Here is a 27,583-nt window from a genome sequence, read left to right on the forward strand (position 1 = left end):
TATACTGAATCCAACACAATTTGGATTTAGACAAGGAAGATCATGTGCCACAAACTTGATTTGCTTCTACTCGAGACTAATAGAAATAATACAAGAAAGGGATGTATGGGCGGATTGTGTTTTTCTAGATCTACAAAAAGCATATGATAAAGTACCACACAAAAAGCTATTAAGGAAATTGAATCAATAGGTGGTATTCAAGGAAGATTATTGGAATGGATGGAAGATTTCTTGACTGGGAGAAAAATGAAGGTAGTACTTAGATACAAATACTTGACCTGGGAAGTAATGATAAGTGGTGTCGCACAAGGTTTGGTATTGGCTCCAATAATGATTACCATATATATAAATGACATGGATGAAGGTGTGGGATGTTATATGAACTTCTTTAAAGATGATGCAAAAATACTAAAAGTAAGTACAGAGGAAGATTGTGAATCACTAGAGAAAGACTTAGATAAAGTCCGGAAATGGAGTCAAAAGTGGGAAATGAACTTCAACATCAAGAAATGTAGTATAATGGAGTTTGGAAAAAAATAGAAATAGAATATTGAGAAAATACAAAATTGGTAAAGTCAAAAAAGTGAGCTTGGAAAGGGACCTAGGAGTAATTATCAGTAAAGACATGTCACCAGACAAGCATATCAACAAAATAATCACAGAAACCTTCAATTTACTAAGGGTAATGAAAGTGGCTTTTGACTATTTGGATGAGGAAATGGTGAAGAAAATATTAGTTACATTGATAAGATAAAAGATTGGAGTATGCTGCGACACTATGGACACCCAGTAATACAAAGAGTAATTACAAAAATGGTACCAACACTCTCCAAATTGACATGTGAACAAAGATTGTCCAAATTGGAACTACCAACCCTGGAACAAAGAAGATAAAGAGGAGATCTACTGACTATTTACAGGAAAGGAATGGAAGTCCTAGATAGAGATGATTTATTAAAGTGGGGCAAGAGAAAAACAAGAGGACATAAAAAGAAACTCAAAAAGGATAGTTATAGAAGAGATTTGAAAAAGAATAACTTCAAACTTAATGCTGAAAGATACAAAGACGGGTCATTAAGAGCATGGCTCTCTTCCTATATAATACAACTAGGTAAATACAATCTCCTCTTTGCATCCATTTCCAGATGCCTATTTCTCATAATACTCTTGAATCCCACAAGGCATTTAGTCGCTTCTCTCAGCCTACAATTTACCTCTACCTCCAGTTGTCCCTTTCCTGCCACATGTGACCCCAAATACCTAAAGATGTCCACTTCCTTCAACCTCTCTTCCTCTTCTAACTCACTGCCACCCTCTCCCCTTGTACATATCACCTTGCTTTTACCCACATTTACCTTCAATTTTCTCTTATTGCATACTTTCCCAAACTCCATCACTAACTCTCTTAACCCTCTGACCCAAGCACAAGTGCAGTGTCATCAGCAAACTTTTTTTTGCATCTGACGTAGTTATGGACCAAAAGGTCTCCTGTCGGCATGCTCCTCCTTTGTAATCCTTTGTAGCAGCTGGCTCACCCCCCACTTTTCTCCATTTTCTTCAACCATCTCTAATACCCTGCCCATTGCCCTCACCTTTACCTTCTGCACTACCCCATCCATGTACATATTGAACAGCCATGGCAACATAACACATCCCTGGTGAAGTCCTACCTTTACCTCAAACCACTTGCTCTCTCCATTTCCCATCCTAACACAGGCTCTACTACATATATATATATATACCAAGGGCTTTTTTCCCCTTTATAAGGGAGGTAGCCAAAGTCAAAGGCATACATCCACTCCCACCCATTTCATCCCCACATACTCCACTCCCATTCACCACCCCTCCCACTTTTCTTGGCTCCTCTTGGATGCAGGGTTATCTTGCCCAAGGAAGGAATGTATATGCTCAAGTGATTTAGGTGTAGGGAAGTCCCTAACCACCTTGACCTTATCATCAGTAGTGTGAATACCATGTTTGTCTACAACAGCATTTCTTAACCTGTGGTGCTGAAATCAATTTCAGAGGGTACTGGGGAAGGTCACATACGTCTTTACTTTATCTTTATAGTAACCAGGTGTTAGCCAATGGTAGGGAGTGTTGGACTGTTTAGGCCTGACCAAAAGGGGTGCTGAGGTCGAAAATGGCTAAGAAACGCTGGTCTACAACATGACCTAGGAATTGGATGATTTAAGAAAAGAACACTTGGGCAAATTGAGTTTCAATCCAGCATTAGCAAACCATTGCAAGACCATGGACAACTTAGTGAAGTGGATCTCCACATTCTTGGAAACTAAGATTAATCCAGGTAAACAAAAAGTCCATTGCCTACTAGGCCATGAAAAATGGAGTTAATCAAGTGCTGGCAAGTCAATAGAGCATTCCACAACCCCATGGGGCAACAAAGCCATTCATAATGTTCATTGGGAGTAGAGAAGGCCATGACCTTACGAGACTTATCCTCCAGGGGTATCTGCCAAAAACCTGTTTTTATGTCTAAGGTAAACACCGTATTACCAGTGCCAAACTGGAGGTCACTTTAATACAGGCAAAGGGTAATGGTCAAGAATAGCGACCTTGTTAACTCACCTATAATCAATAACAGGATGAAAAGATCCATTCTTCTTAGGCACCAGGAAGAGTGGCGAGTTCCACTCCGAGTGAGACTCTTGTACAATGCCATGTAACATGTCGTCAACCAAGGACTGTGCTATAAGCCGACGAGAGTAAGGCATCCTGTAAGAGGGAATGTAAACAGGATGAGTACCTGGCTGAAGATCAGTTCTCTGAATCACACCATCTGTAAGTCCTAATGGATCACCAGGCAAAGCCAAAGCTTGACGGTGGGTCACTAACAGTTTAGTGAGACAAAGTGTCTCATCAGGAAAATCAATATCACCCACAAATGTTGCAAATTTGGAGGCAAAATATTCTCTTAGTTCACCTAGTTTTATTGTACAGGGAGGGAGCTATGCTCATTGTGACCCGTCTTTGCATGTTTCAGCATCTAGTTTGTTCTTAAATTCTTGTATGGTTTTTGTACACACTGTTGTCTCATCCAGTTTGTTCCAGACATCCACCACTCTGTGTGGGAAACTATTCTTTTTCAGATCCCTTCTATAACAATCCTTCTTGAGTTTTTTTCCTGTCCTCTTGTTTTTCTTTTATCCCAATGTAATAGATCTTCTCTGTCAAGGACTTCCATGCCTTTCATGATTCTGTAAATGGCCAGTAGATCTCCTCTTTCTCTTCTTTGTTCCAGGGTTGGTAGTTCCAGTTTGGACAATCTCTGTTTGTATGTTAATTTTGAAAGTGTTTGTGCCATCTTTGTCATTACTCTGTGTATTCTAATTTCTTTATGGATGTCCATAGTGTCTCAGCATACTCCAATCTTGATCTTATCAGCGTGACTTAATATTTTCTTTACCATTATCTCATCCAAGTAGTTAAGGCCATCTTTATTGTTCATAGTAAATTGTAGGTTTCTCTGACTATTTTGTTAAGGTCCTTTTCCGAGCTCACTTTTTTACTTCCTTTGCACCAATTTTATGTTGTCCTGATATTCTATTTTTACTTTTTCCAAACTCCATTATACTACATTTCATGATGTTGAAGTTCATTTCCCAATTTTGGCTCCATTCCTAGACTTTATCCAGATCTCTCTGTAGTGATTCAGTCTTTTTCTGTACTTTAGTATTTTTGCATCATTTGCAAAGAAGTTCATATGACATTCTACATCTTCATCCATGTCATTTATATATATATGGCAAACATTATTGGAGCTAATACAGAACCTTGTGGGATTCCACTTATCATTTCTTCCCAGGTTGAGTTTTTGTTTCTAAGTACCACCCTCATTTTTCTCCTGTTCAAGAAATCTTCCTTCCATTTCAATAAATTTCCTTGTACACCTGCTATTTAGAGTTTTCTTAATAGCTTTTTGTGTGGTACTTTATCAAATACCTTTTGTAAATCTAGGAAAGCATGATCCACCCATCCCCTTTCTTGCATTATGTATATTAGCCTTGAGTAAAAACAAATCAAGTTGATGGCACATGATCTTCCATGTCTAAAGCCAAATTGTTTTGGATTCAGCATCTTATTTTCTTCCAGATGTTTAATCCATCTACCTATGATCAATTTTTCACATCTTTTAGCTATTGTGCTTGTAAGGGAGACCAGTCTATAGTGAGTTGTCACTTGCTTGTGGAGACTGTAGCACAGAAGCTGCAATGATAGGAGGTGAATCCTGGAAAGCATCAATGTCATCTACTTCAAAGGAGCCTAAGTGACTGCCAGGAGAGAGAGTGATAGAAGCACCCGTGACGTTGGTTACCATAGCTGTGGTAACATGATCCTTGTGAATAATGGAGAGAGTCCCTTCCAAAGCAAGGCAATAAACATGAACAGAGTCAGGCTGAGATAAAACGTCAGACCCAATTGCAGCACTTGAAATGCGCACCGGAACTCAAACTGTACTTGAAGGTCCAATATGATGCTCTCCTACAACAAGAGCAGCACAAGAAAGAATAGAGTCAAAGTGAAGAGGTCCTTTTGAAGGCAACTGTACAGCCTGATCATGCACAAGAGGGAAGTCACAAATGGAAACTGGCCAATCTGTTGCAGGAATAACAAAATTACAGAAAGTCACTATGCTGTAAGAGCATTGATGCCCAAAAAGCAATCACACATAAGAGCAGTACCAGATACAACAACAAAAGTGACAGGTCCTGGTGTAGCAGCGTCTTCATTGTGGGACCACCTCCAAGCCCAGGAGTTGGGGGCCAAACTGTTGCAAACATCCCCAGCTACTGGCTCTACACAGGTGGCACCTATCCCCAGGAGGGGCTTTGGTCACCTGTGCAAGTGCCACAATCCTTTTACAACATGCACTGTTATGTTTTTTCTGCACTTAGGAGTGTTTTTCCAACACTCCTCTTCTACTATTAGCCAGAGATGTAGAGAGCAGTCATGGGCTCACCACAAAATACACATGCCCAACATGCTCCAAACCCATCACCTCGAGCAGACAGACAAAGGGCTCAGTTAAGTGCAACATATACAAAAACTGGGCCCACTTCACTTGTACAATACTTGCAGACACAAACAAATACACAAACACTTGGACATGTTCTACTTGCCCTCCAATAACCTCACTCCCACCTTCCCAACCACAGCCTGCACCCTGACCCACACCCACTCTCCCCCTTCCCTTGTCCCCAGTCAGTCCTCTCCCTCCTTTGTTCCCAATCACACCTCTCCCTCCTTTGTCCCCAATCACACCCAGCGAAAAAAATACACGGGAGCGACGAGCGATTTCACTCGGGAAAGTTCCAATGTCGCTCTTGCAAATCCAATAGCGGGAGCGATCCCCCACAAAAAAAATCACTCCCGCAGCAAGATTCAACATTTTTCATGCATTATCCATCATTTGGCAATCTCTGAATCCCATCACCATTGATAAAAGGATCAGAGCAAACACAACTTACCCGTGATCAATCATTGCATTATCAATCGATATCATAAGCGCAACGCATCAATCAACTTTAATTTGTTGATATACGTACATACGTGTATGCGGTATAGCTGCTAGAGTTCAATGACTTACCTAGCCTAGCTTCGTATCAGCTGCATGTGCGCGTATACTAGTACCGTACATGTTGACTAGACTCTACACAACTATTGTGCTACATAATGTCGCTAGTTGCGAATTGCATGGTACCTGTATGCAGGGAAGTTCATTGGTTGCATGCAGCTAGCTGCCCAACCAATGCGCTGACTACATGTACAATGCACCATACCCAATACCACATCACCGCATGCATACGTACACTGTACATATGGAAACTCACTTGAGGCCTAGGAGGGAAACTGGGAAATCCCATTTATAACCTCGTTCGCGTATTTATGAGAAAATAAAATAGAATCAAATGTTTGGTTAGTAATTGAAAGTAAATCGATTTAAGTATAAATATGAACATTTAATAATTATATATTTAGTTCATAAATATGGATCTTTGGAGGGAGAATAAAAAATACAAAAATAAAGAATGGTTCGTTAGCTAGCTTAGGTTTACGGTAGCTAGGTCTACGTTCGTACGTCACGTCCATGCCAAACTTTCGATGATCGTACATCATGGAGCGATTTCTAGTGAAGCGAGTGAAGATGGTTTGCCCTCAGATTCAGTCTTTTCAGAATCGAGGGAGAGTGTTTTGATGGCAGGAACCGCTTCTGGACCAGCAAAGCCTAATTCAAACTCTACGGGCAAGGGCCAAGGAAAACGAAAACCAGTAAAGCGTGAATCTACTATACGCTCGTGGAACCTAGATTGGCTTGAAGTGGATCGGGGCAGTGATGGTACTCTAACGGTGTATTGCAAGGCTTGTCGTGTATTTCCACCCCCAACCACTGCCAGTGGAACCAGAGGTGCTGTGTCTGCTGATCAGTTTCACCCATCCCCCTCCCCCCAAAATTAAAGGCTGATTTGTTTAAAAAAAAAAAAAAAAAAAAAAAAATTGATGCACATGAGTATTTATTTATTTGGGGATTATTTGGCATCAGATGTACATGAGTAATGAGTTGGCTTTCCATGAGTTTGAAGGAAATCGAACCTGTAAAAAAATGGCTCTGGTAATTAAAAAAATGGCTCTGGTGAAATTTAGAAAAAAATGAAAAATGGCTCTTGAAAAAATAAAAGTATTCTTTTCCCTGATCACACCTCTCCCTCCCTCTAACCCAGACATTGTATCTTCCCCATCAATATCCCAATCCCAGATGGCAACATACAACACATACAGAACACACAACATCAACATATTACAACACAACAGTGATGGTATCAACACAAAAAAACACAAACTCAAACACTTCTTCAAACAATACAACATACACATTGCCATCATACAAGAAACAAAACTAAGACACACAAAACACCATCATTTCACAATTTCACCATTAGACAAGACTGGACCGATAGTAATGGCAGTGGACTCATCACTGTGATCCACCAATCCATCTGTTTTGTGGACACAAGCACCACAACCAAAACCCTCCTCCCTACCACAGATAACACTACAGAAATCCAATCTGTTCTAATCCATGCAGGCAACAAATCAATCCTGATAATAGTTAACATATACATGCCCCCCCCCCCCATCATCCACCACAATTCTAAACAAAGGATTACAAGGGATTACAAAGGAGGAGCATGCCGACAGGAGACCTTTTGGTCCATAACTAGGTTGGATGCAAAAAAAAATTATAATAATGATAAACAAACAAATAACAAATTATACATATACCAAGGCTTTTTCTCTCCAACAAGGGAGGTAGCCAAAAAGAAAAAGGCATAAAACCATTCCCACCCATTCCATCCCTAAATACACTCCACCCTCCCTCTTATCTTAACACCTCCTGGATGACGGGTCATCCCTGCACCTTGCCCACTGCCCTGGGTCAGAAGCAGTGTTGCAAAATACATCACATCCACAGCAAGGACACTTCATTAAATTGGTGACACCCCCCCCCTTCTCCGTCACCCCATGCAGTAAAGAAGACTGGGATAAATCCCTTTGGGCTGCATCAGACTTTTCTCACACATACTACCTCACCCCCCATTCCCCCACCCATTCCACCTCGTGCATCACAGCATTATCCATATACAACCATTCTCCATTCACCCCTGTCTTCTGTCCTCTCCCATCCTTCCTCAGCAGACATTCCCCTCTTCCCCAAAGCTCCCTTCACCCCATCCATCCCTCTCATCTTAGGACATCTCCTCATGCTCACTCCCTCCACATCTGCCTTCCATACCTCTTTTACTAGTCTTTCTTCACTCATTCTTTCCATGTGTCCAAACCATCCCAATACTATTTCATCCACCCTATCTCCCAACTCCGTTACCACCCCTGTTCTCCTTACCTCCTCATTTCTCAACTATCTAGCCTAGTAACCCCCATCATACTTCTCAGACACCTCATCTCAAACACATTCAAACTCCTTCTCTCTTCCTCTCTTATGTTCCATGTTTCTGCCCCCATACAGTGCTGTTGGCACAATCACTCCTTCATAGTCTCCTCTTAGCCTCCATTCCCAAATGTCTATTCCTCATTACACTTTTTAATCCACCAAGGCATTTACTTGCTTCTCTCAATCTACATTCTACCTCCACCTCCATTCCACCCTTTCCCTCCACATTTGCACCCTAGTATCTAAAACTAGGGTGCATTGGACAAGATGCAGGGATGACCTGTCATCTAGGTGCCAAGATAAAAGGGAGGGTAGAGGGTGGAGGGGAGTGGAGTGTATTAGGGATGGAATGGGTGAGAATGGTTTTTATGCCTTTGTTTTTTGGCTACCTCCCTTGTATGGGGGGAAAAGCCTTTGGTATATGTATGTATGTAAGTTCACCCAAGACTTTTCACAGGTTTCAGTATGGAGTTCACTTTGAGGTGTTTTGTTTACAGATACTGAGCTAAAATAGTTGTTTAAAATATAACACATTCCTTCATTTGAATATTCAAGTTGACTGTCAGGAGGTAATAGTGGGCCAATGTGATTCCTAATAACCTTTTTATCTCTAATGTAACTATAGAATTCTTTGGGATTCTCTTTGGATTTTTCAGCAATATTCATTTCATATTGTTTTCATTTTTTTTTGTCTTTTATATATCTCTGTATTATTATATAACTTTGATAGTTATTAGGTGCACTTGTATTTTTTATAAGCCTGTCTCTTTTTAGCAATACTTTTTTCAGTTTCTTTGTCAAGCCATTTTGGGCAAGTCTGATGGGGGGACGGGGGCTATCCTTAATCAGTATGTAAGTATGAATCATCTTAGTAAACATATTTTGAAATATTTCCCACATCTGATCTACAGGTCTTTCACATAATTTTGCCCCCCATTCTGTAAGCTGAAGCTCCTGACATAGTCCTATGAACTGAGCTTTATTAAAATCGGGTATTTAGATACATAAGTATCTGTTCTAAAACTTTTTAGCAATTTGAATCTAAGTTGTGATCACTATTTGCAATAGTTTCACCAACTTTTACATTGGTTATTATGCTTTCACTGCTATTGATCAGTAGACTGAGTAAATTTCCATGTCTTCTGGGTTCTTTTACACACTGAACTAATTATCACCAAGAAAATCGATCAAGCAATTACCTATATGGCTATGTTCAAGGGTCATCCAATTAATGTCAGTAAAATTGAAATCACCCATTATCAATAAGTCCTGGTTGCAGAATATAGACAGTTCTTGAAACAACAGTTTGTTGTCTGCTAATGATAATGTTTTTGGCCTATATATTACACCTACATTAATTTTTTGTATTTGTTTGGGTTAATTCTACCCACAGACTATCATATGCATCCTGTTTCACTTTCTCTAAAACACAGGCATAGACATTGCTTTTAATGTACAACAAAACACCCCCACCTTTCCTGTGGTTTCTATCCTGATGAAAGTGTTTAAATCCCACAATATTAAATTCAGCTTCAAACTCTCCACCATTTAACCATGTCTTGGTTATTCCAATCATATCGAGATTTTCGCTTTTGACGTACACCTGTATTTCTTGGAATTTGTTCCTAATACTACAAGCATTAAAGTACATGGTATTAAGAAACTCATGATTACCAGAAGAGGATGGATGACTGCATTGTGGTCAACTGCCCAGGATGTAACACATCACCCCATACTATTCAACACATAATGAAGACTGCATTATACACAATTATGCACACAAACAATAAAATATACACTCTATAAAGGATTTGTGGGAAAACCCCGTTCTGGCCATGGCATTCCTTGGTGAGAAGGAATTGCTTGGGCACAGTCTAGGGAATGACAACAACAACAACAAAAGTGACATGTAAAACTGTAGCATGCAAAGAAAACCTTAAGGGAATGCAAACAGACCCAAGAATAGGCAAGGGAAAACCTTGTAAAGAGTCCAAACTATTACAAAAAGGAGATAAAGGGAGATTGTACAAATCCCAGAGAGCATAATAAACTTTTCTACTTATGAGACTATATTCTGCACCAGTATCTACAGTGACTGAAATAGGTGTATTCTCTGTATGAAATTGGAAGATGAGTAAAAAAAATTCAGCAGCCACCAAGGGACCTAGGACCGAACATTACTGGTCAAACCTTTGGGTTGTGAAATGGGCACTGGTGAAAATGGGACAGAGATTGTCTAGGCTGATGAGAAGTCTGAGCCCTAAGTTTTAAAACCTTGAAACACTGCAACTCTACTCTAGAGAGGTCTTGTGTCACATTAGAAGAAAGATCCAATAAATTCCTAAAGACAGGAGACTGCCTTGACTTGTGTACATGACGTGAATGACCTGACTCGTTACAGTAGCTACATGTGAATACAGGAGGGGTAAATGTAGACAAAGGGGAGCTGTGAGTAGGAACTGAAGACTGAGTGGGTGGAGGAGGAGAACTAGGAACATTGGCATGTTTCTGAGCATTGCTAATACACCAGGAACCAGAAGGCACTTCCCTAAGTTTACATGAAACCTTGTTGCAAAAGATAGTAGGGTCTCATCTGTCTTATAACTGAGAGAAGAGGCAGCTCTCCTCCCAAAAGGTGCTAAGAAAATTATGTATAAAAGAAATTCCAAAATAAGGCAGAACCTATCTAAAGTGATAGTGCCATGATCAACACACTCTGAATGGTAGAGAGAATCAAGGGCTTCAACAACAATTTTGCTGGTCTGGGCCTGAGCACACCTATAGTCAAGAGTTCCCAATTTGGGTGTAAGAACATCAGCCAGCTTAAAACACCATTGAAAAGAATTGCCTACAGGGGTATCAGAAAAAAAAAATTTAATTAGACCTAAATAGATCATAATTGTAATCCAAAGACTTGGGGGTTGAGACATGAAGCAGATAACATCTCAGAAGCCAATGAATTAAGCACAAGTTGTGACCTCATGAAAGACATTTTCTCAGACCCCGTTGGAACATTAGTATTTACAATACAATCTTTGCACTGATGAATAAAATCACTAGCTTTATATTGGGGATCACCAGAAAATTTAAGAACAAAGGGATCCTGATGTAATAATGTGAAAGTATGAGCCATTGTGGCAGATGGACTTGGGGAATGAAGATAGGACACTACCTTCTGTTTAGACATAATAAAAGAGGGATAAGATGACAACCTACTTTGTAGTAATATCAAACCCAAAACAAAGAAAATACAGTTAATAATGGCAAATGCAACACACACCTTGAATCAGAAGAATGACCTTAAAGAACATAAACAATAATATTCACTCTGATACACAAAGCAAGACCATTATTAATACAAACTATTCATAGTTAAGGCATGCAAATACACTTCTCTATGAATCACAATGAAGGAATTGTAGGAACTCAAAAATCTAATAACAAAGAAAATGTGACCAGCATGAAATGATATCACAGTGGAAACAATCATGGCCACGAAGGCAATACACCTGGCCAGAAAAGTAATTATATATCAATTAATTCACTGTTAAACCAGAAAAACAATATGACATTGCATGCATAAAAAAAAGTACAAGCCTAAGTACAATGAAAAAAAAAAAAAAAAGGGCCAGTCACTGGAGAAGGTAACGAACGATGGGATGTAATGACAGTGGAGGACAAAAGATCACAATGGGATGTAATGATAGTGGAGGACAAAATATCACAATGGGATGTAATGATACTGGAGGAGAAAGTATCATGGTAGGATATAATGTCAGTGGAGGACAAAATATAATTTTAGGAAGAGATGTTGGACAGAATGTCAATGAAGGCCGAAAATATCATGATGGGATATAATGACAGTGGAAGACAAAAGATCACAATAGGATGTAATGATTGTGGAGGAAAAAATATCACAGTAGGATATAATGTCACTGGAGGACAAAATAATTTTAGGAAGGGATACCAGACAGAATGTCAATGAACGATGGGAGGCTGGTGTGAATTGCAGTGACGTAGGGGGGACAAAGTGTACAAAAGAGATCGGATGACCGTGAGCAACCAGATGTCTGTGATGGGGGAAATGTTAATATTGATGGGAGAAATGTTTATGAGGCATTGAATGAATGTCAATGAAGGACTAAATAATAATATAGAGCAAGATGTTAATAAAAAAACAAAATTATAATGTAAGACATGATATTGAAACTCAAAACGTGTCAAAAAGAAATGATCACGAGTTTCATAAAACCATGTAGTTTAATGCTCGTAATATTAGGAACAAATTTCAAGAAATACAGGTGTATGTCAAAAGTGAAAATCTCGATATGATAGGAATAACCAAGACATGGTTAAATGGTACAGAGTTCGAAGCTGAATTTAATATTGCGGGATTGAAACACTTTCATCAGGATAGAAACCACAGGAAAGGTGGGGGTGTTCTGTTGTACATTAAAAACAATGTCCATGCTTGTGTTTTAGAGAAAGTGAAACAGGATGCATAAGATAGTTTGTGGGTTGAGTTAACCAAAACAAGTGGACAAAAAATGAATGTAGGTATATAGGCCAGACATTATCATTAGCAGACGACAAACTGTTATTTCAAGAACTGTCTAGTTTCTGCAACTGGGACTTATTGATAATGGGTGATTTAAATTTTACTACCATTGATTGGATGACCCTTGAACTTGGCCATGTAGGTAGTCGCTTGATCGATTTTCTTGGTGACAATTACTTAGTTTAGCATGTAAAAGAGCCCACAAGATGTGGAAACTTACTTGATCTAGCGAAAGCATGGTAACTGATGTAGAAGTTGGTGAAACTGTTGTAAATAGCGATCACAACTTAGATTCAAACTCCTAAAAAAAATTTAGAATAGATGCTTGTGTTTCTAAAATACCCAATTTCAGTAAAGCTCAGGTCATAGGACTATGTCAGGAGCTTCAGCTTACAGATTGGGAGGCAAAATTAGGTGAAAGACCTGTAGATCAGATGTGGGAAATATTTCAAAATACATTTACTAAGATGATTCATACTTACATTCCTTTTAAGGACAGATGTCCCCCAAATCAGGCTCGCCCAAAGTGGCTCGACAAAGAAACTGAAAAAAGTATTGCTAAAAAGAGACAGGCTTATAAGAATTATAAGTGCTTGGGTGCATCTAATGACTATGAAAGTTATGTATCAGTACAGAGAGGTTTAAAAGAGACAATAAAAAAAAAGAAGCGACATTACAAAATGAATATCACTGATAAATCCAAAGAGAATCCCAAAGAATTCTATAGTTACATTAGAGATAAAAAGGTTGTTAGGAATCACATTGGTCCACTATTATCTGCTGACTGTCAACTTGAATATTCAAATGAAGGAATGTGCAATATCTTAAACAATTATTTTAGCTCGGTATTTGTAAACGAAACACCTCAAAGTACACTCCAAACTGAAACCTGTGAGAAAATCTAGGGTAAACTTTCTCACTACAGTAAATATAAAAATGAAAAAAATTAAAAAGGTGTATAGAGAAACTCAAAGTAAATAAAACACCAGGGCCTGATGGTTGGTATCCAAAAATCTTAAAGGAAATGAAAAATAATATTGTTGTTCCATTAGAAATTATTTTCTAGAAATCCATCATATCTGGAGATGTCCCAAGAGAATGGAAGCTAACTAATGTTTCTCCCATATTCAAAAAAGGTGACAAAAAGAAACCAAATAACTATAGGCCTATAAATTTGACTTCAATCGTAGGAAAGATAATGGAAACTATCATCAAAGATGCTATCGAACATCATTTAGAAAGTAACCGTTTGATAAATGATAGCCAGCATGGATTCAGATGGAAACATTCTTGCGTGACTAACTTACTCGAATTCTACAACACAGTCATCTCAAATTATGACAAAAGAAACAATATAGATTTAATATATCTAGACTTTGCAAAAGCTTTTGATACCGTCCCCCACAAAAGACTACTTACTAAATTAGCTTCACATGTAATAAGTGGTAGCCTATTAAGTTGGACTGGCAATTGGTTGAATGATTGAAAACAGAGTTGTTTTAAATGGAAAAACTTTTAGATGGAAAAATGTTACAAGTGGAGTTCCTCAGGGTTCCGTTCTTGGGCCACTTCTATTCATAGTATATATAAATGATATAGACCATGGACTAAAATCTACTGTTTCCAAGTTTGCTGATGATACAAAACTGTGCAGAATGGCAAATGATTACTTAAATCAATTAGATATTCAAGAAGATTTAGATAAATTACAGCAATGGTCTGAAAAGTGGCTAATGAAACTTAACATAAGTAAATGCAAGGGAATGCACATGGGTAACAGTAAGTATGATTACAAGTTATTTGGAAATTCGTTAACAAAAGTGGATAGTGAAAAAGATCTTGGTGTAATTATCAGTAACGATCTCAAATCATTTAAACAGTGTATTTCTGCCTCTGAGAAAGCAAATAAGATTCTAGGACTGATTGCGCGATCTTTTGACTTCAAAAGTCCATCACTCATTAACAAGATATATAAATCGTTAGTTCGTCCACATTTGGAATATGCTGTTTCTGTATGGTCACAGAATCTCATTAAAAACATTGACAGACTGGAAAAAGTACAACGTCAAGCCACAAAACTGATTCCAAGTATCAAGAATAAATCATACAAAAATCGACTAAAACATATGAATCTGTTTTCCCTAAAAAAAACGTAGACTCGGAGGTGACTTGATACAGGTCTTTAAAATTCTAAAGGGAATTGATATCAAAAGTGACAAAATTTTCACACTGAATGAGAATCAGACAAGAAACAATGGTCTCAAATTGTCCAGAAATAGATTCAATTTGGAAGTAGGTAGAAACAACTTCACCAACCGTATAGTTAATGAATGGAATAAACTTCCTGCAGAGGCAGTGCAATGTAGTTCAGTTCGAAGTTTTAAGAATCATTTAGATAAACACCTAAGCAAGATGATTATTATTTATTTTACATTATTTGTTTTTGTTTTGTTATCATTTGTCTGATTCTCATTTATTATTACCGTATTTTCCGGCTTAAAATGCGCATCGGGTTATAATGCGCACCCATGCACTACGTTATCTCAGTACACAGATAGCGCGCACCGGCGTATAACGCGCATGCCAGGAAAAGGTCACTGGTGGCTAAAGCTCGTGAACTGCATGTATGCGACTCCTGCTTGCGTTGGTCCATTGTTTTGTGGGAAATTTGAGCCATGAAAAGTTTATTGAATACAAAATGTACATGAAAAATTTCGGATTTTTACAGAAAAATTGTAATTTACTATCCTGAGGGAATAATTCATCTTACAAGTTTTTATCACCGTGTACAAGTTTTTATCACCGTGTACAAGTTTTTATCGCCATGCAGTAACTATGTTTCGGTTCATAAGTGTCTTTACTGAAGTGACGTTTAGTTAACAAACTCTCGCAAGAGGGTGTTTAGTGTAGGCTAGATTGGCAATAGAACTGTCAATCTCGGCCCTGATCTCGCATATTCCGGGTGAGCTAAAACGGCCAACGTTCATGATGTTGGTACCAGTGCTGTTTTACGGATCCCAAATATTTGCATAGACTACGATAATTAATGTTAGTAAAAATAAACCAATGAAATAACGGCGATTAATTACTTAGTATCATGTGAACGAGGTTACATGGAGAAGTATTTTTCATTGGCTAGAGCCACCGCTGGGAAATCTGTTGATTTGTCACTAAATTAAGTGTCAGTTTAGGCATCAATCAGGACACAACTAAGAAAAAGTCGGAACTACATGTACCGGTATGACTCATGTTGTGCGTTGGTCCCTTATTACTTTGTAGCTTAAATATTTTGTAGGATATATGATCTAAAAAAAGTTTATTGAAAGTAAAATATACAGAAAAATTTCGGGATTTTTACTGAAAATGTTCATTTTATATCTTAAGGAAATAATTCGTCTTTACCATTTTTTTTCTAATACTGAAACAAACTACAGACTGCTTCGTTTTAGCTTTGAACCTGCAATAACAGTGGTGAAATAGGAGTCTCTCATCGAGGTGACGTTTAGTTAATATAACTCCCGAAAAAGGGTGTTGTAGTCACGTGTTTGACACGAGTTTATGAACGGCCGCAACAGAATTTGTACTATACCTAAAGTGAAGCAACAAAGCCAACATAAAAATTCAAACTAGGATGCTGTGAACATGGGAAAATATCATGAATATTGATCATGTTTCACGGTGTTTAGGCCTATTTAAACATGAAAAATAAAATTCGATAGATACCTACCTATACCAAATATTTACATGGCCCATGCTGGCGTATTCTTTCATATCACCATGGCTGTTCTTGTTCTCACGGAACGTCACAGAGAAGTGTGCCGTCCCGACTTTGTGACGGCCAACATCGTCACGTTGTTGTGAAAAAAAATTACACACAGCCGCAAATTTTTATCGTAGGCCGTAGATAATGCGCACCACCGGATAACGCATAGGCCCTTCCAACGGAAAAAAGTGGTACTCCCCCAGGTAGGCGTAGCTCCTCCTCGGGGATCGGTGCCATCTGCGTAGAGCTGATGGCCAGGGGTAGTTGCTGCTGTTTGGCCCCCAACTCTTGGGGTTGGGGGGTGGTCCCACGACGTAGACGTTGCAGCTCCAGGACAAAAGTCCTCAAAGTCAAGGACCACCTCGACATGAGAGGCACACAAACACTTGCTGCAGCCACCACAAACACATCACACCCGCTACACTACATAGCAGAACACCCACACACACCAAGAAACATTAAAACTACACCCATAGACCTTTATTACACACAGATACTCTCTTCTCTTCTTCCACAACCACCAAATACCAGCCTCCGGAAACATATTCATAATCATATCACTCACAGCTCCATTAACACACTGAAAGACAACACACTGCTACATGCCAGACCCCCTGATATCCACCCTTCTGAATCCTCTCTCCCACGTAAGGACAGAGTCCACTTGGCCAGACTGCGATGCGGTCACCACCCAGCACTTCTAAGCTACCAGAAGAGGCTGGACGACCGTGTTGTGAACAGCTGCCCAGGATGTAACACTTCACCCCATACCATACAACACATAATGGAAGACTGCATTATACACAATCATGCACGCAAACAACACAACATACACTCTATAAAGGATTTGTGGGAAAACCCAGTTTCGGCTGTGGCCTTCCTTGGGGAGACGGGACTGCTCGGACAGACAGTCTAGGGAACGACAACAACAACAACAACGGAAAAAAGTCGCGCACTATACGCCGGAAAATACGGTAGTTATGTGTGAATTTATTATTATTTACTATTTACCTGTTTGTTTATTATTTAACTATATGCATTCATTTATATATTTTATTTGGTATTTACATTATTATAGTTTTTATTTATTCATTATTATTATTATGATTTTTTTTTTCGCATCCGACCTAGATATGGACCTGTTGGCCTGTTGGCATGCTCCGCCTTTGTGATCCTTTGTAATCCTTTGTAAACACAATTCAATGTCTGATAGGATTACATACATACATATACCAAAGGCTTTTTCCCCCTTACACAGGGGGTAGCCAAAAAGAAAAAGGCATAGAAATCACTCCCACCCATTTAATTTCCCATATATCCCACTCCCCTCCACCCTCCTCCCTCCCTCCTATCTTGGGACCTCCTGGATGACGGGTCATCCCTGCATCCTGTCCACTGCCTTGGGTCAGAAGCAGTGTCGCAAGACACAGCACATCCACAGCAAGGCCGCTTCATTAATTCGGCGACCCCCCTTCTCCGTCCCCTCATGCAGAAATGGAGAAGACAGAGAGAAATCCCTTTGGGCTGCATCAAATTTTTTCTCATACTTCCTCACCCCCAATCCCCCACCCACTCCCCCTCATGCATCACAGCCTCATCCATACACAACCCTTCTCCATTCACCCCTATCTTCTGTCCTCTCCCATCCTTCCTCTACAGACATTCCTCTCTTTTGTAAAGCCCCTTTCACCCCATCCATCCATCTCATCCTAGGATGCCCCCTCATATTCACTCCTTCCACCTCTGCCTTCCACACTTCTTTTACTAATCTTTCTTCACTCATTCTTTCCATGTGTCCAAACCATCCCAATACTCTTTCATCAACCCTATCTCCCAACTCCCTTTCCACCCCTGTTCTCCTCCTCACCTCCTCATTTCTCACTTTATCTAGCCTAGTAACCCCCATCATACTTCTCAGACACCTCATCTCAAACACATTCAAACTCGCTCTCTCTTCCTCTCTCATCTTCCATGTTTCTGCCCCATACAGTGCTGTTGGCACAATCACTCCTTCATATAACCTCCTCTTAGCATCCATTCCCAGATGTCGATTTCTCATTACACTTTTTAATCCACCAAGGCATTTACTCGCTTCTCTCAATCTACATTCTACCTCCACCCCCACTCCTCCCTCTCCTGTCACATTCACACCCAAGTATCTAAAACTATCCACTTCCTCCAGTTTCTCACCCTTAATGCTCACTTCCAGCCTACTGTCACTCTATCCCCTTGATAGGATTATGTAGAGATAATATTGTTCAGAAATTCTATTCTATCCAGGCTCCCAATTTACAGTCAACACATTTAGGAACAAAAGACGATTCAGTGATGAACGGAGATGACTCTAATAGAAAATTCATACAGCTGATGTTAATGCTAAAGTGGGACTATACAAAAAATTACATGGTACATCCAAAGAAAACTGTTCCTGTTTAAAGTCACTGGTATGAATTGTTCCAATGGCACTAATTAAAATCACTTGGCTGAAAAAAAAAAAAAAAATAGAAAGGGGGAGAGAAAACACAAACACACAATGCCACGAACTGGCAAGCCAGAAATCTTAAGTGTTTAAAGTTCAAAGTAGCATTCCAAAATAATGCACAAAATGAAGTATTCACAATATTGTTTAATGTGCTGCCACCATATCTACATTGATTACTAATGAAAGTATATTACAAGGGAAAACAGTGTATTAATTTTATAAATTAAAGCACTACAACTAAATTGTGTGTGCACTTTGAAGGCATAATAGGAACTGACGCCACTTTGGGTTGGTGGGAAAAATATACACAACCACATGGAAGTGGAATTGATACAATAATGTTGATAAATCAATATAAAATTTCCCAGTATTTATATACAAAAGGGGGAAAGCATGTATTCCCAATCTAATCACAAGTACAATGCATGACAATCATACAATGCCTTTAGCATGCATGTAGACCACAACACATTTCCCAGATTTACCTTCATCCACATTAACCTTGAAGAAACCTTCCACTCCACTACACACCTATCTCTTCACTTACTAATATAGCTCCCCCTTCTCTCCCTTGTCCTCTCCTCATTCCAGACACCCTCCCCACTTCACTCTCAAACTCCAACTCACCCCTCCCTTTTTATTTAGTTTCACTCAATGCCTACACATCCATCTTTCTTCTTATAAACATGCCTATCTCTTCCTATTTACTCTCATCTGTACCAGACCCATGCACATTAAAAGACACAAACCTTAGGGTTTTGTTTGGAAAACTCCTCCCAGACCCTCTTCTCCTTTTTTAAGGAATATCCCCTTTTGGGCTACAGACAATAGGATGCCTAGTCCTATCCCTATCCTATTTTTGTCACCTTTTACAAATCCAGTGGGAACACTCGGTGGCAGTATTCTTTCCTACCACAGGGTTTGGCAAAAAAGGAAGTGAATATTCAGAGAGGTGGTACAGGACAGTATTAACCACTTCAGTATGGTGACGCTCATGTAGGCATGAAGCATGAGTGGGTACATAAGGATGACGGCTTTGGTGTCTTGATTATATCTTTTGTAGTTGTACATAACGTATCCCCAGATTGAGTGAACTGGTTTGATCATGTTTTCTATGTTTATTATTAATCAGAGTAAAAGAGAACAAGTAATACACCTGTGACTTTATATTTTATAATGTGAGTCGTTTGACACATTGTTCATATGGCAGCTGATGCTGTGCATGAGAATTTGACTCAAAGTGAAGTGGTTAAGAGTGTGGGTAAAGTATAAGAGAGGGACAGTCACAGTATAATAAAGTAGCATCATTCCTCTATTCAGAGATTTCCTCTAACACTCATAAAATGATGTGTGGTTCCGATCCGAAGGGGTGCCTCCTATAGACCTTAAAGTATCAGCTACATGCTACTGAACAGATTTTAACCACATAATAACATGCAGCCAATACCCCAGGCAGGGCTCTACTATTGTAAAAACACTTGACTGCCTCTAGCAGCTTTCCCCCAATCTATATCTGCAAAACCTCCCACAGTGCCTACCACAATCCACTCTATCAGAAGCCTTTTCCAAATTCATAAGGGCCACCAAAAAAATTCCTTACCTTTTGCTAAAGCTTTCTCACATATCTGTCTTACCACAAAAATGTGCAACCCCTACCTTTCTTAAACCCTCACTGTTCCTTGTCAATTACTCCTGTTCCCCTCCTAATACTCTTAATTCAAAGCCTCCCATAAGCCTTCCCAACTACATTCAAAAAATGTATCCCTCTGAAACTACTACACTCACATTTTTTCCCCTTTTTCCTTGTAAAGTGGAACTATACAGGCACTCATCCATTCATCCAGCACTCTACCCTCCCTTAAACTTACATTAAACAATGTCACTAACCAGTCCACTATTACTGATCTCCCTTCTTCAGAAATTAAGGAGGACTGTGTGTCTAAAGGATGTGAAGAAGTAGTTTTTATATTTTAAAGCATCTTTTATGATTTGTTTCTCATTAGAATGTAATACAGTTAAAAGTTATTTGTCCAAACATTTCTGATAGAAGAGATCTTTGATTAAGTATAGGAGGTCATGGAAGAAATTAAGGAGGACTGTGTGTCTAAAGGATGTAAAGAAATAGTTTTCCATATCAGATACATTATATAGCCCAAAGTGGAACAATATATGAATTCAAATCTAAATATAATAATTGGAAATCAAAGATATGGACTGAGTTGGAATTGTACATGAATTAGAGGCTAGGTATGATAGATTGGAGAGTAGGAGACAGCACCTAATGAGCATTGCTCCTTTCCTGCATACAACAATTAGGTAAATACATGTACCATATTCTTCGTTATATTTCCTGATGAAGTAGTAAGAATTCAGAATTTGATAGAACTTTTTGTTGATCATCTACTTATGAGATATCTTCTCTAATCAAGAATTTCTCTTTGTCTTTTAGCAACACAAGAATTCATGGCCCTTCCTGGAGCCGGTGGATCCGACAGAAGTGCCTGACTACTACAAAGTGGTTAAGGAACCTATGGATCTCAAGACGATAGAGCACCGAGTGGAGTCGCATACTTATGAAAGACTAGCTCAGTATGTTGGAGATGTCATGCTAGTTTTTGACAATTGTCGCCTGTACAACCCACCCAACTCCTCCTTCTGTTCTTGTGCTGCCAATCTGGAAGGATTTTTCTGTCAAAAGCTAAGAACTCTAAAACAGAAGGTTGGGAGTAGGTAGTACTAGTTCATATCCTAAGAGATGCTAGCTAGTGTCCAGTGGTGTCCATTAGTATCTTATCGAAGCCTAACAAGCACCAGCAAACACAAAGCATGTGCATAATCAATTGTAAATACCAAACCAACTTGTACAATGTTGCTGCAATACATGTGATGGGCTGAATTGCATCGACAAACTCAAACCCTAGCCCAGTGCAGCAGAAATTCAGTGCAGGAAAAGGACTGCAATGCAACAAGCAGGGGTAGGGTTCGTCATGCAAGTCTGCAAAAAAGTTATGCAAAGTGTGTAAATATGTGTATTTTCATTGATGACTTTCCTTGTGAATCCAGTTTATTTCATAAATCTGTATGAATTAGTGTAGGTGTAGCAATGTATAGTCTTTGTATAGAAACATTGGTTTCAGAAATGTGCTTAGTATGGGTATGCAAGCTTGCTGGATTTAGTTTGAAAGGAATCCAAGCATTCTTGCCAGCGAGGGGTTGGAACAGTCCAAGCAAGGCTCAGGAATCCACAGATGTTGACATTGTTGCCATGATTTGTTGATTGATGAGGTGAGCAGTTGCGAATTGTCCTTATCAAGTAGGGTTGTTGGAGATTGTATATCTGGGTGAGATTCCTTGTTTAAGAAAGCTATTGTACCAGTGTTGTGACAATACTGAAGTTGGTATAGTAATTCCTTATGAGCCTTTATTTTTCCTGAGTTCTTTAGTAGTTAAAAATGTTGGAAAGTGTATGTTTATATCCTATGAGACAGATATTTATTGATCTTTACTTCTGTATACCTTCTTTTGTAATATTATGATGTAGACTAAAATCACAAAGTGACTATTTTTGGAAGTGCAAGACAGGGGTGCCACAGGTCAATTATGTACAATGATTGTTTCATTCTTTCATTAGATGAATTAACTCCAGTTTTTTTTTATTGGCTTTTATTACTTTTTTATGTATTTTTTATTTTATTTTTTATTGTATGACTGGAGTGCTGTTGTTCCTTATATACTTACAACTTGCATCACTTGAAACATGTTTAAATTCTCCAATCTGTAAAAGCATCCATCTTTCTTGCTTGCTCTTTTGGTCTCACTCTCCAGGCCAGTGTGCATATTAAGATTACCTGATCTGTTTTGTCCGAGGCCTAACAGATTCCAGAGGTATGCACAGAGTCCTCATTTGTCACCCCCATCCCAACCTTGTACATATTATCACATGGTATATGCAATCTTGGATGTATCTTTCTTTTTTTACTCTAGATTATGCAGTCTATTTGTGCTTTAGGAAGAGAATGATTATTTTTACTTACTGCATATCACCTTACCATTCTGTCACTATAGAATGTTTTCAGTGTACAAGAATTCTATTATAGAATCTTGTGAAGAAGACACTGATTTCAGCACAAGTGGGTTAGAAATAGTATATTAGTTTGTAAAATACAGGACCTGGAGTGTGTTTCTCTTATATCACCAGTTGACCGATTTCCTCCATGTGAATGAGAAAGAAGTCTATTGAGCAGGTGTTCTCTGACATGGGGACTTGTAGCTGAAAGGGCTGAAGTGTTGCTGAGGAGGGATTATTGCTTTTGGTCATAAGCTACTGCTTCTCAGTATAGTGTTTATTGCAGAAGTAAATTTCATAATTATGTAGGATATTACCATATTTTCCCTTAACAGTCCAGTGATAATGAATTTATTCCCCCCCCCCCCCCCAGCCTTTTATTATGGTCTTCCGTACTGTAATTCCTCCAGTCTTGCAAAAGTACTCACATTCCCTCCATCAGAAGAACTTCACCCTCTGTGAGCATACTCTCGTGGTTTTGTTCACTTGTCTTAAGTAGTTAAGGTCATTATATCTCGCTCTCTCTCTCTTTCTGTGTGTGTCTGTCTCTCTTTTCTCTCTCTTCTCTCACTTTTCTCTCTTTTCTTTTTTCTCTCGCTTCTCACTTTTCTCTCTTTTCTCTTTTCTCTCTTCTTTCTCCTTGCTTTCTCTTCTCTCTTCTTTCTCCTTGCTTTCTCTTCTCTCTCTCTCTGTCTCTGTCTCTCTGCCTCTCTCTTCTGTCTATATTCTCTGTCTCTCTTCCCTCTCTTCTCTCTCTTCTCTCTCTATCTATCTCTCTTATCTCTATCTCCTTTTTTCACCACTTTTATAACTTAACATTGCTTGATCATTTTATTGTCCCTAAAGATAAGTATTGGATATCACCACTGAAATACTCAATTTTCTTTTCTTTCTCCTTTCTCTCTCATCTTTCCTCTTTCTTGTCTCTCTCCACTCTAATTTCTCCTCTCTTGCATCCCCTCTATATCATCTCTCCTCTTTCTTCTTTCTTGTATCACCTCTGTCTCATCTCCCCTCTCTGCTGTCTCTCTTCCCTTCTCTTCCATTTCTTTGCAGCCATGTCACATATTTCACTCCATTTTGACCCTCAGTTTTCATTCATCGGGTCACCACCATTTTAATGGGCAAAGAATAAAGCTCTGGTCTGTATCTGGCAGAAATGCATCATAGCCTTGGATTACTGTTTTAAAAACACAAAGCTAAGTCGTGTCCAGTGAAGTTGCAGACTAATTAAATTTTTCAAGTTTTATGTTTTTGTTTATTTTTTGTATTTGACTGAATGGTGTAGAGAAACATGAATTCCAGTTTTATCTTTTCCCTTTAAATCCCCAATATATTTTTTCACAAAAGTTTATATGGTATGTGTTGAATCTCAGGATCCTCAGAAATGGGAGGCAAAGAAAAAAAATCTGGTATGTTTTCTAAATCAGAAATTTCAAGCATTTCCATAGAGTTCATGGAAATGTAAACTAAATAAAGGCTGTGCCATTTCTGCAAGGTTCATAGTGCATTTCCTCATTTGTTAGGCTGTATTCAATGTTATTAATTTTATATGACCATGTCAGGGACCAGTGACGGGTACTTGCTAGTGGTGGTCCTGTAAGATGAATGTCAGAGATTCATCTCCTTTTTGCCTATCTTCAAACCTGTCAACACCTTCAACCTTCTCAAGAGGTGCAACCCTACAGGGCTGACTCTCAGTCTCTAGACCAAACTAAAGATATCTCCATCAACATCAGCTGTATTTACTCCACTTTTTTCACATAAGAACAGCTGACAACTAGTAACTGTTCCCATCCTAGTACCATAAACCAGTGAAACTGTCCTACATTAATACAACACAGACAGTCCAGAGTTTCTTCCTAGAGAGGTCTGTGGAAGGGCCCAAGGATTGTTGTCAGCCACTATGGGGTTGCAGGTTTCCAGTTAATGAAACAAGGCATCAATTATTATTATTGGTATTATATTCATGCTAATTCCAATAATCTTATATTTTGACCATGACTTTGTGAGTATTGTCTTGATAGCATATGTTAGAGAAAATAGTGGCGTGAAGAGTGACAAATGTAGAAAAGAAACACTCAAGGAAATTAATGCTTAAGGATTATGCCTGATGGTGGTGGCTTCAGCCATTATAGTCATCATTTTCTTCTCATCTCTCATGGTTGTCATGCCAAACTAAATCAGCTTCATCAGTGGTTTCATTGCTTGTATTTCCAAGATATACACACATGCTATAACACTCACTTATATTGACAAAAGTAACCGCTCTAGAATAGAATTTGTGAAATAGATTATGCAATTCAATCTGATGTTTTGGAAGTATTCTTATGTCTCGTGTCAAAAACCATTGTTCTGCTCACATGCTGATGAATGCTTATGTTTGCCTCATGTCTGTGATCATTTTAAGATTTATTGTGGTCAAAAGTTTCTTGCATAAGGAACTGTAAATTGTAGAAAGTTGGGGTATGGTTTAGTGAAAAATACTTGTGACTGAATGTTAATAAAGGAGTAAAAAAGAGAACTCTTTGGCTGAGACATAGTGTAGGATTAAAGAGATGTGAATTAGAATATAATAAATTATTCATATATTTTCTCATCATTCTCAAGATAGTCAAAGTAAAAAAAAAAAAAAAAAAAATAGGATATATAACCTACTATCACACTTTCAACTTCACTTCATATTGTCACTTATTCTTATGTCATGTGTTCCATATCTCTACAGGTCCTTACCATCAGCAATCCTAGTCATCTCTTCGTCTCACCCAATCTTTTTTCCTGCACTCCTAGTCAATTTCACCTCCAATTCTTCCTTCGTGGCAGCTCTGCGGTTAGTGATGCAAGGGCAGGCGATTGTTTGGTTCTAAACAGTTGACAATGATCTGATTCAAGGGGCTTGTAAGGCATCCAAACGGTGGTGTCATTGCCTCTAAGTGTTTCCCAGAATGTACGGAATCAAAAGAAGATATATTGAATTTACAGTAAATAAATCAAGGAAGGGTATATTACAGAGATATAAAAAATAGTGTACTTGTATTTGTGTGATAGGATTAATTTATGATTTCCTCAGAATTCATACACAGTAATATTTTTATGTTGCTGCCTGGGTTTGGCTAACTTGCAAGAGGATGATAGAATATATACACCCAGCTGCATAGTGGTATCTGGCAGAAGAGTTATGGCTACTCATGTGCATCTTGCTGAGAACTTGATTGATGTGACCATTTTAAGAGGTGCTTGTATGCCGAGGAAGAAAAATTGAATCTGATGAACATGAAAATGTGCACATATAAACTTTGAGTGCTTTCATCTTTCTAACTATGTGTGTGATCTCATCCTCCTTGTCATATCATAATATTTGTTTCTAGTATTTTTTTTATTATTTATTATTGTTATTATTCCTCCCCCCCTCAAAATATGCATTTCTGATAAGTAGGTGTACTGTTTAATACCGGGCAGATGTATAAGGGTAGCCCTTATCTGACTGTGTGCCACAATTGTATTTTAGATATTTGTAGGTTTCAATGTTTATTTTTGGAAGAAAAAACAAAACCAGAATTGTGAAAGGCTCTGAAATATTCCCTTCCAGGACGTCAAAGCCCATGTTCGAAGTGCCTGTTGTGTACAAACTCTGTTCTGTCAATCTTAGTTCTGTGTAACCTTATCTTCTCTCATCTCATACTTTCCTCCTGACTGCATTGGGATGAGGATAAGCCTGATTTGGGTGATACAAGGTCAAGCAAAAGATTAATGATGAAGCAGCTGAGAGCCAATAAGCTATGTGATTGATGTCAGTTGTATTTGGAAAAGGTTTGGCTTGTCAGTTAAAGAACTTTGCTTTCTTCATTTATGAAATAATGTTAATTATAATGACAGTAAGGTGAATAAGTCTTCATAACAACACATTATATGGAGGAAGCCTGGACTCGGTGACCCTCCAATCCCATCCTTACCCCATCTCATCCCTCCCTCCCCCTCAGAAAGCCCTTTTAGCACACTCCAGCCCCTCCCCCTTAAAGTACAAAAATCTGCTAGGGAGTTTATTAGGGTTTGCGAGGGCCAGGCCATCTCTGTTTACCTTTGTATCTTAGCCATTTGTATGACGAGGAGTGCATTTGGTTTTATAAAAATAAATTATAAGTTGAAAATAATGTTGATTTCCTCCTTTCCTGTGTCAGTGCTGTAACCTACTAATTCGCATTGGAATGATATGACATTGGTATAATCTGTGTGATCAGTCAATCGATCTGTTGTCCTGGATCTCTCTTGCAGGACCTTGCTTGACCACACTTCTACAGGTTGGTTCACAACAGTTTATTGAACTTAGACACTCTTGAGACTATTCAAAGTAAAGCATTATGAATGATCACAGGATGCACCAAAACCATTCCAAATGGAGTGCCTGAACTTAGAGGTCCACATTCTCCCCATTGGATGTCGTGAAAATGATAAGTGTGTGTTTCTTTGCTGGGGCTCTGCCATGTTCACCCATCTCATTGTATCATGTGGGTGAAACTGGCTGAACATAGCAAAAGAACCATACCAACAGTACGCTGCTCGAGCATGTACAATAGCCTACGACCATAAAATGCCTGGGTAGATAAACAAGGTCTTCAGGGCATACCCACAAACTCAACTTCATTAGGACCCCTTGACATCAACCCTGAAGAGTGGTCCCTCTCAAGAAGGGCTGGGACTACACTAGCATGCTTGCAATCAAGACATCCAGTTCAGGGATGGTGGCA

At 38.8% G+C, this 27,583-nt stretch overlaps 1 protein-coding gene across 2 annotated transcripts in view; it reads left to right on the forward strand.

Annotated features, from left to right (window-relative positions):
• Positions 1-26,989, forward strand: part of LOC143032340 (nucleosome-remodeling factor subunit NURF301-like) — a 311,934-nt gene extending 284,945 nt beyond the window's left edge. For both annotated transcript variants that reach the window (XM_076196918.1, XM_076196919.1), the window contains one exon: positions 21,222-26,989. In XM_076196918.1, coding sequence (XP_076053033.1) covers positions 21,222-21,506 — 285 coding nt within the window. In that variant the 3' untranslated portion in view covers positions 21,507-26,989. The remainder of the gene's footprint in view (positions 1-21,221) is intronic.
• Positions 26,990-27,583: the final 594 nt, after the last annotated feature.

Source organism: Oratosquilla oratoria, chromosome 13 (genome assembly GCF_046742065.1).
Source record: "Oratosquilla oratoria isolate Oo_2021 chromosome 13, ASM4674206v1, whole genome shotgun sequence".
NCBI lineage: Eukaryota > Metazoa > Arthropoda > Malacostraca > Stomatopoda > Squillidae > Oratosquilla > Oratosquilla oratoria.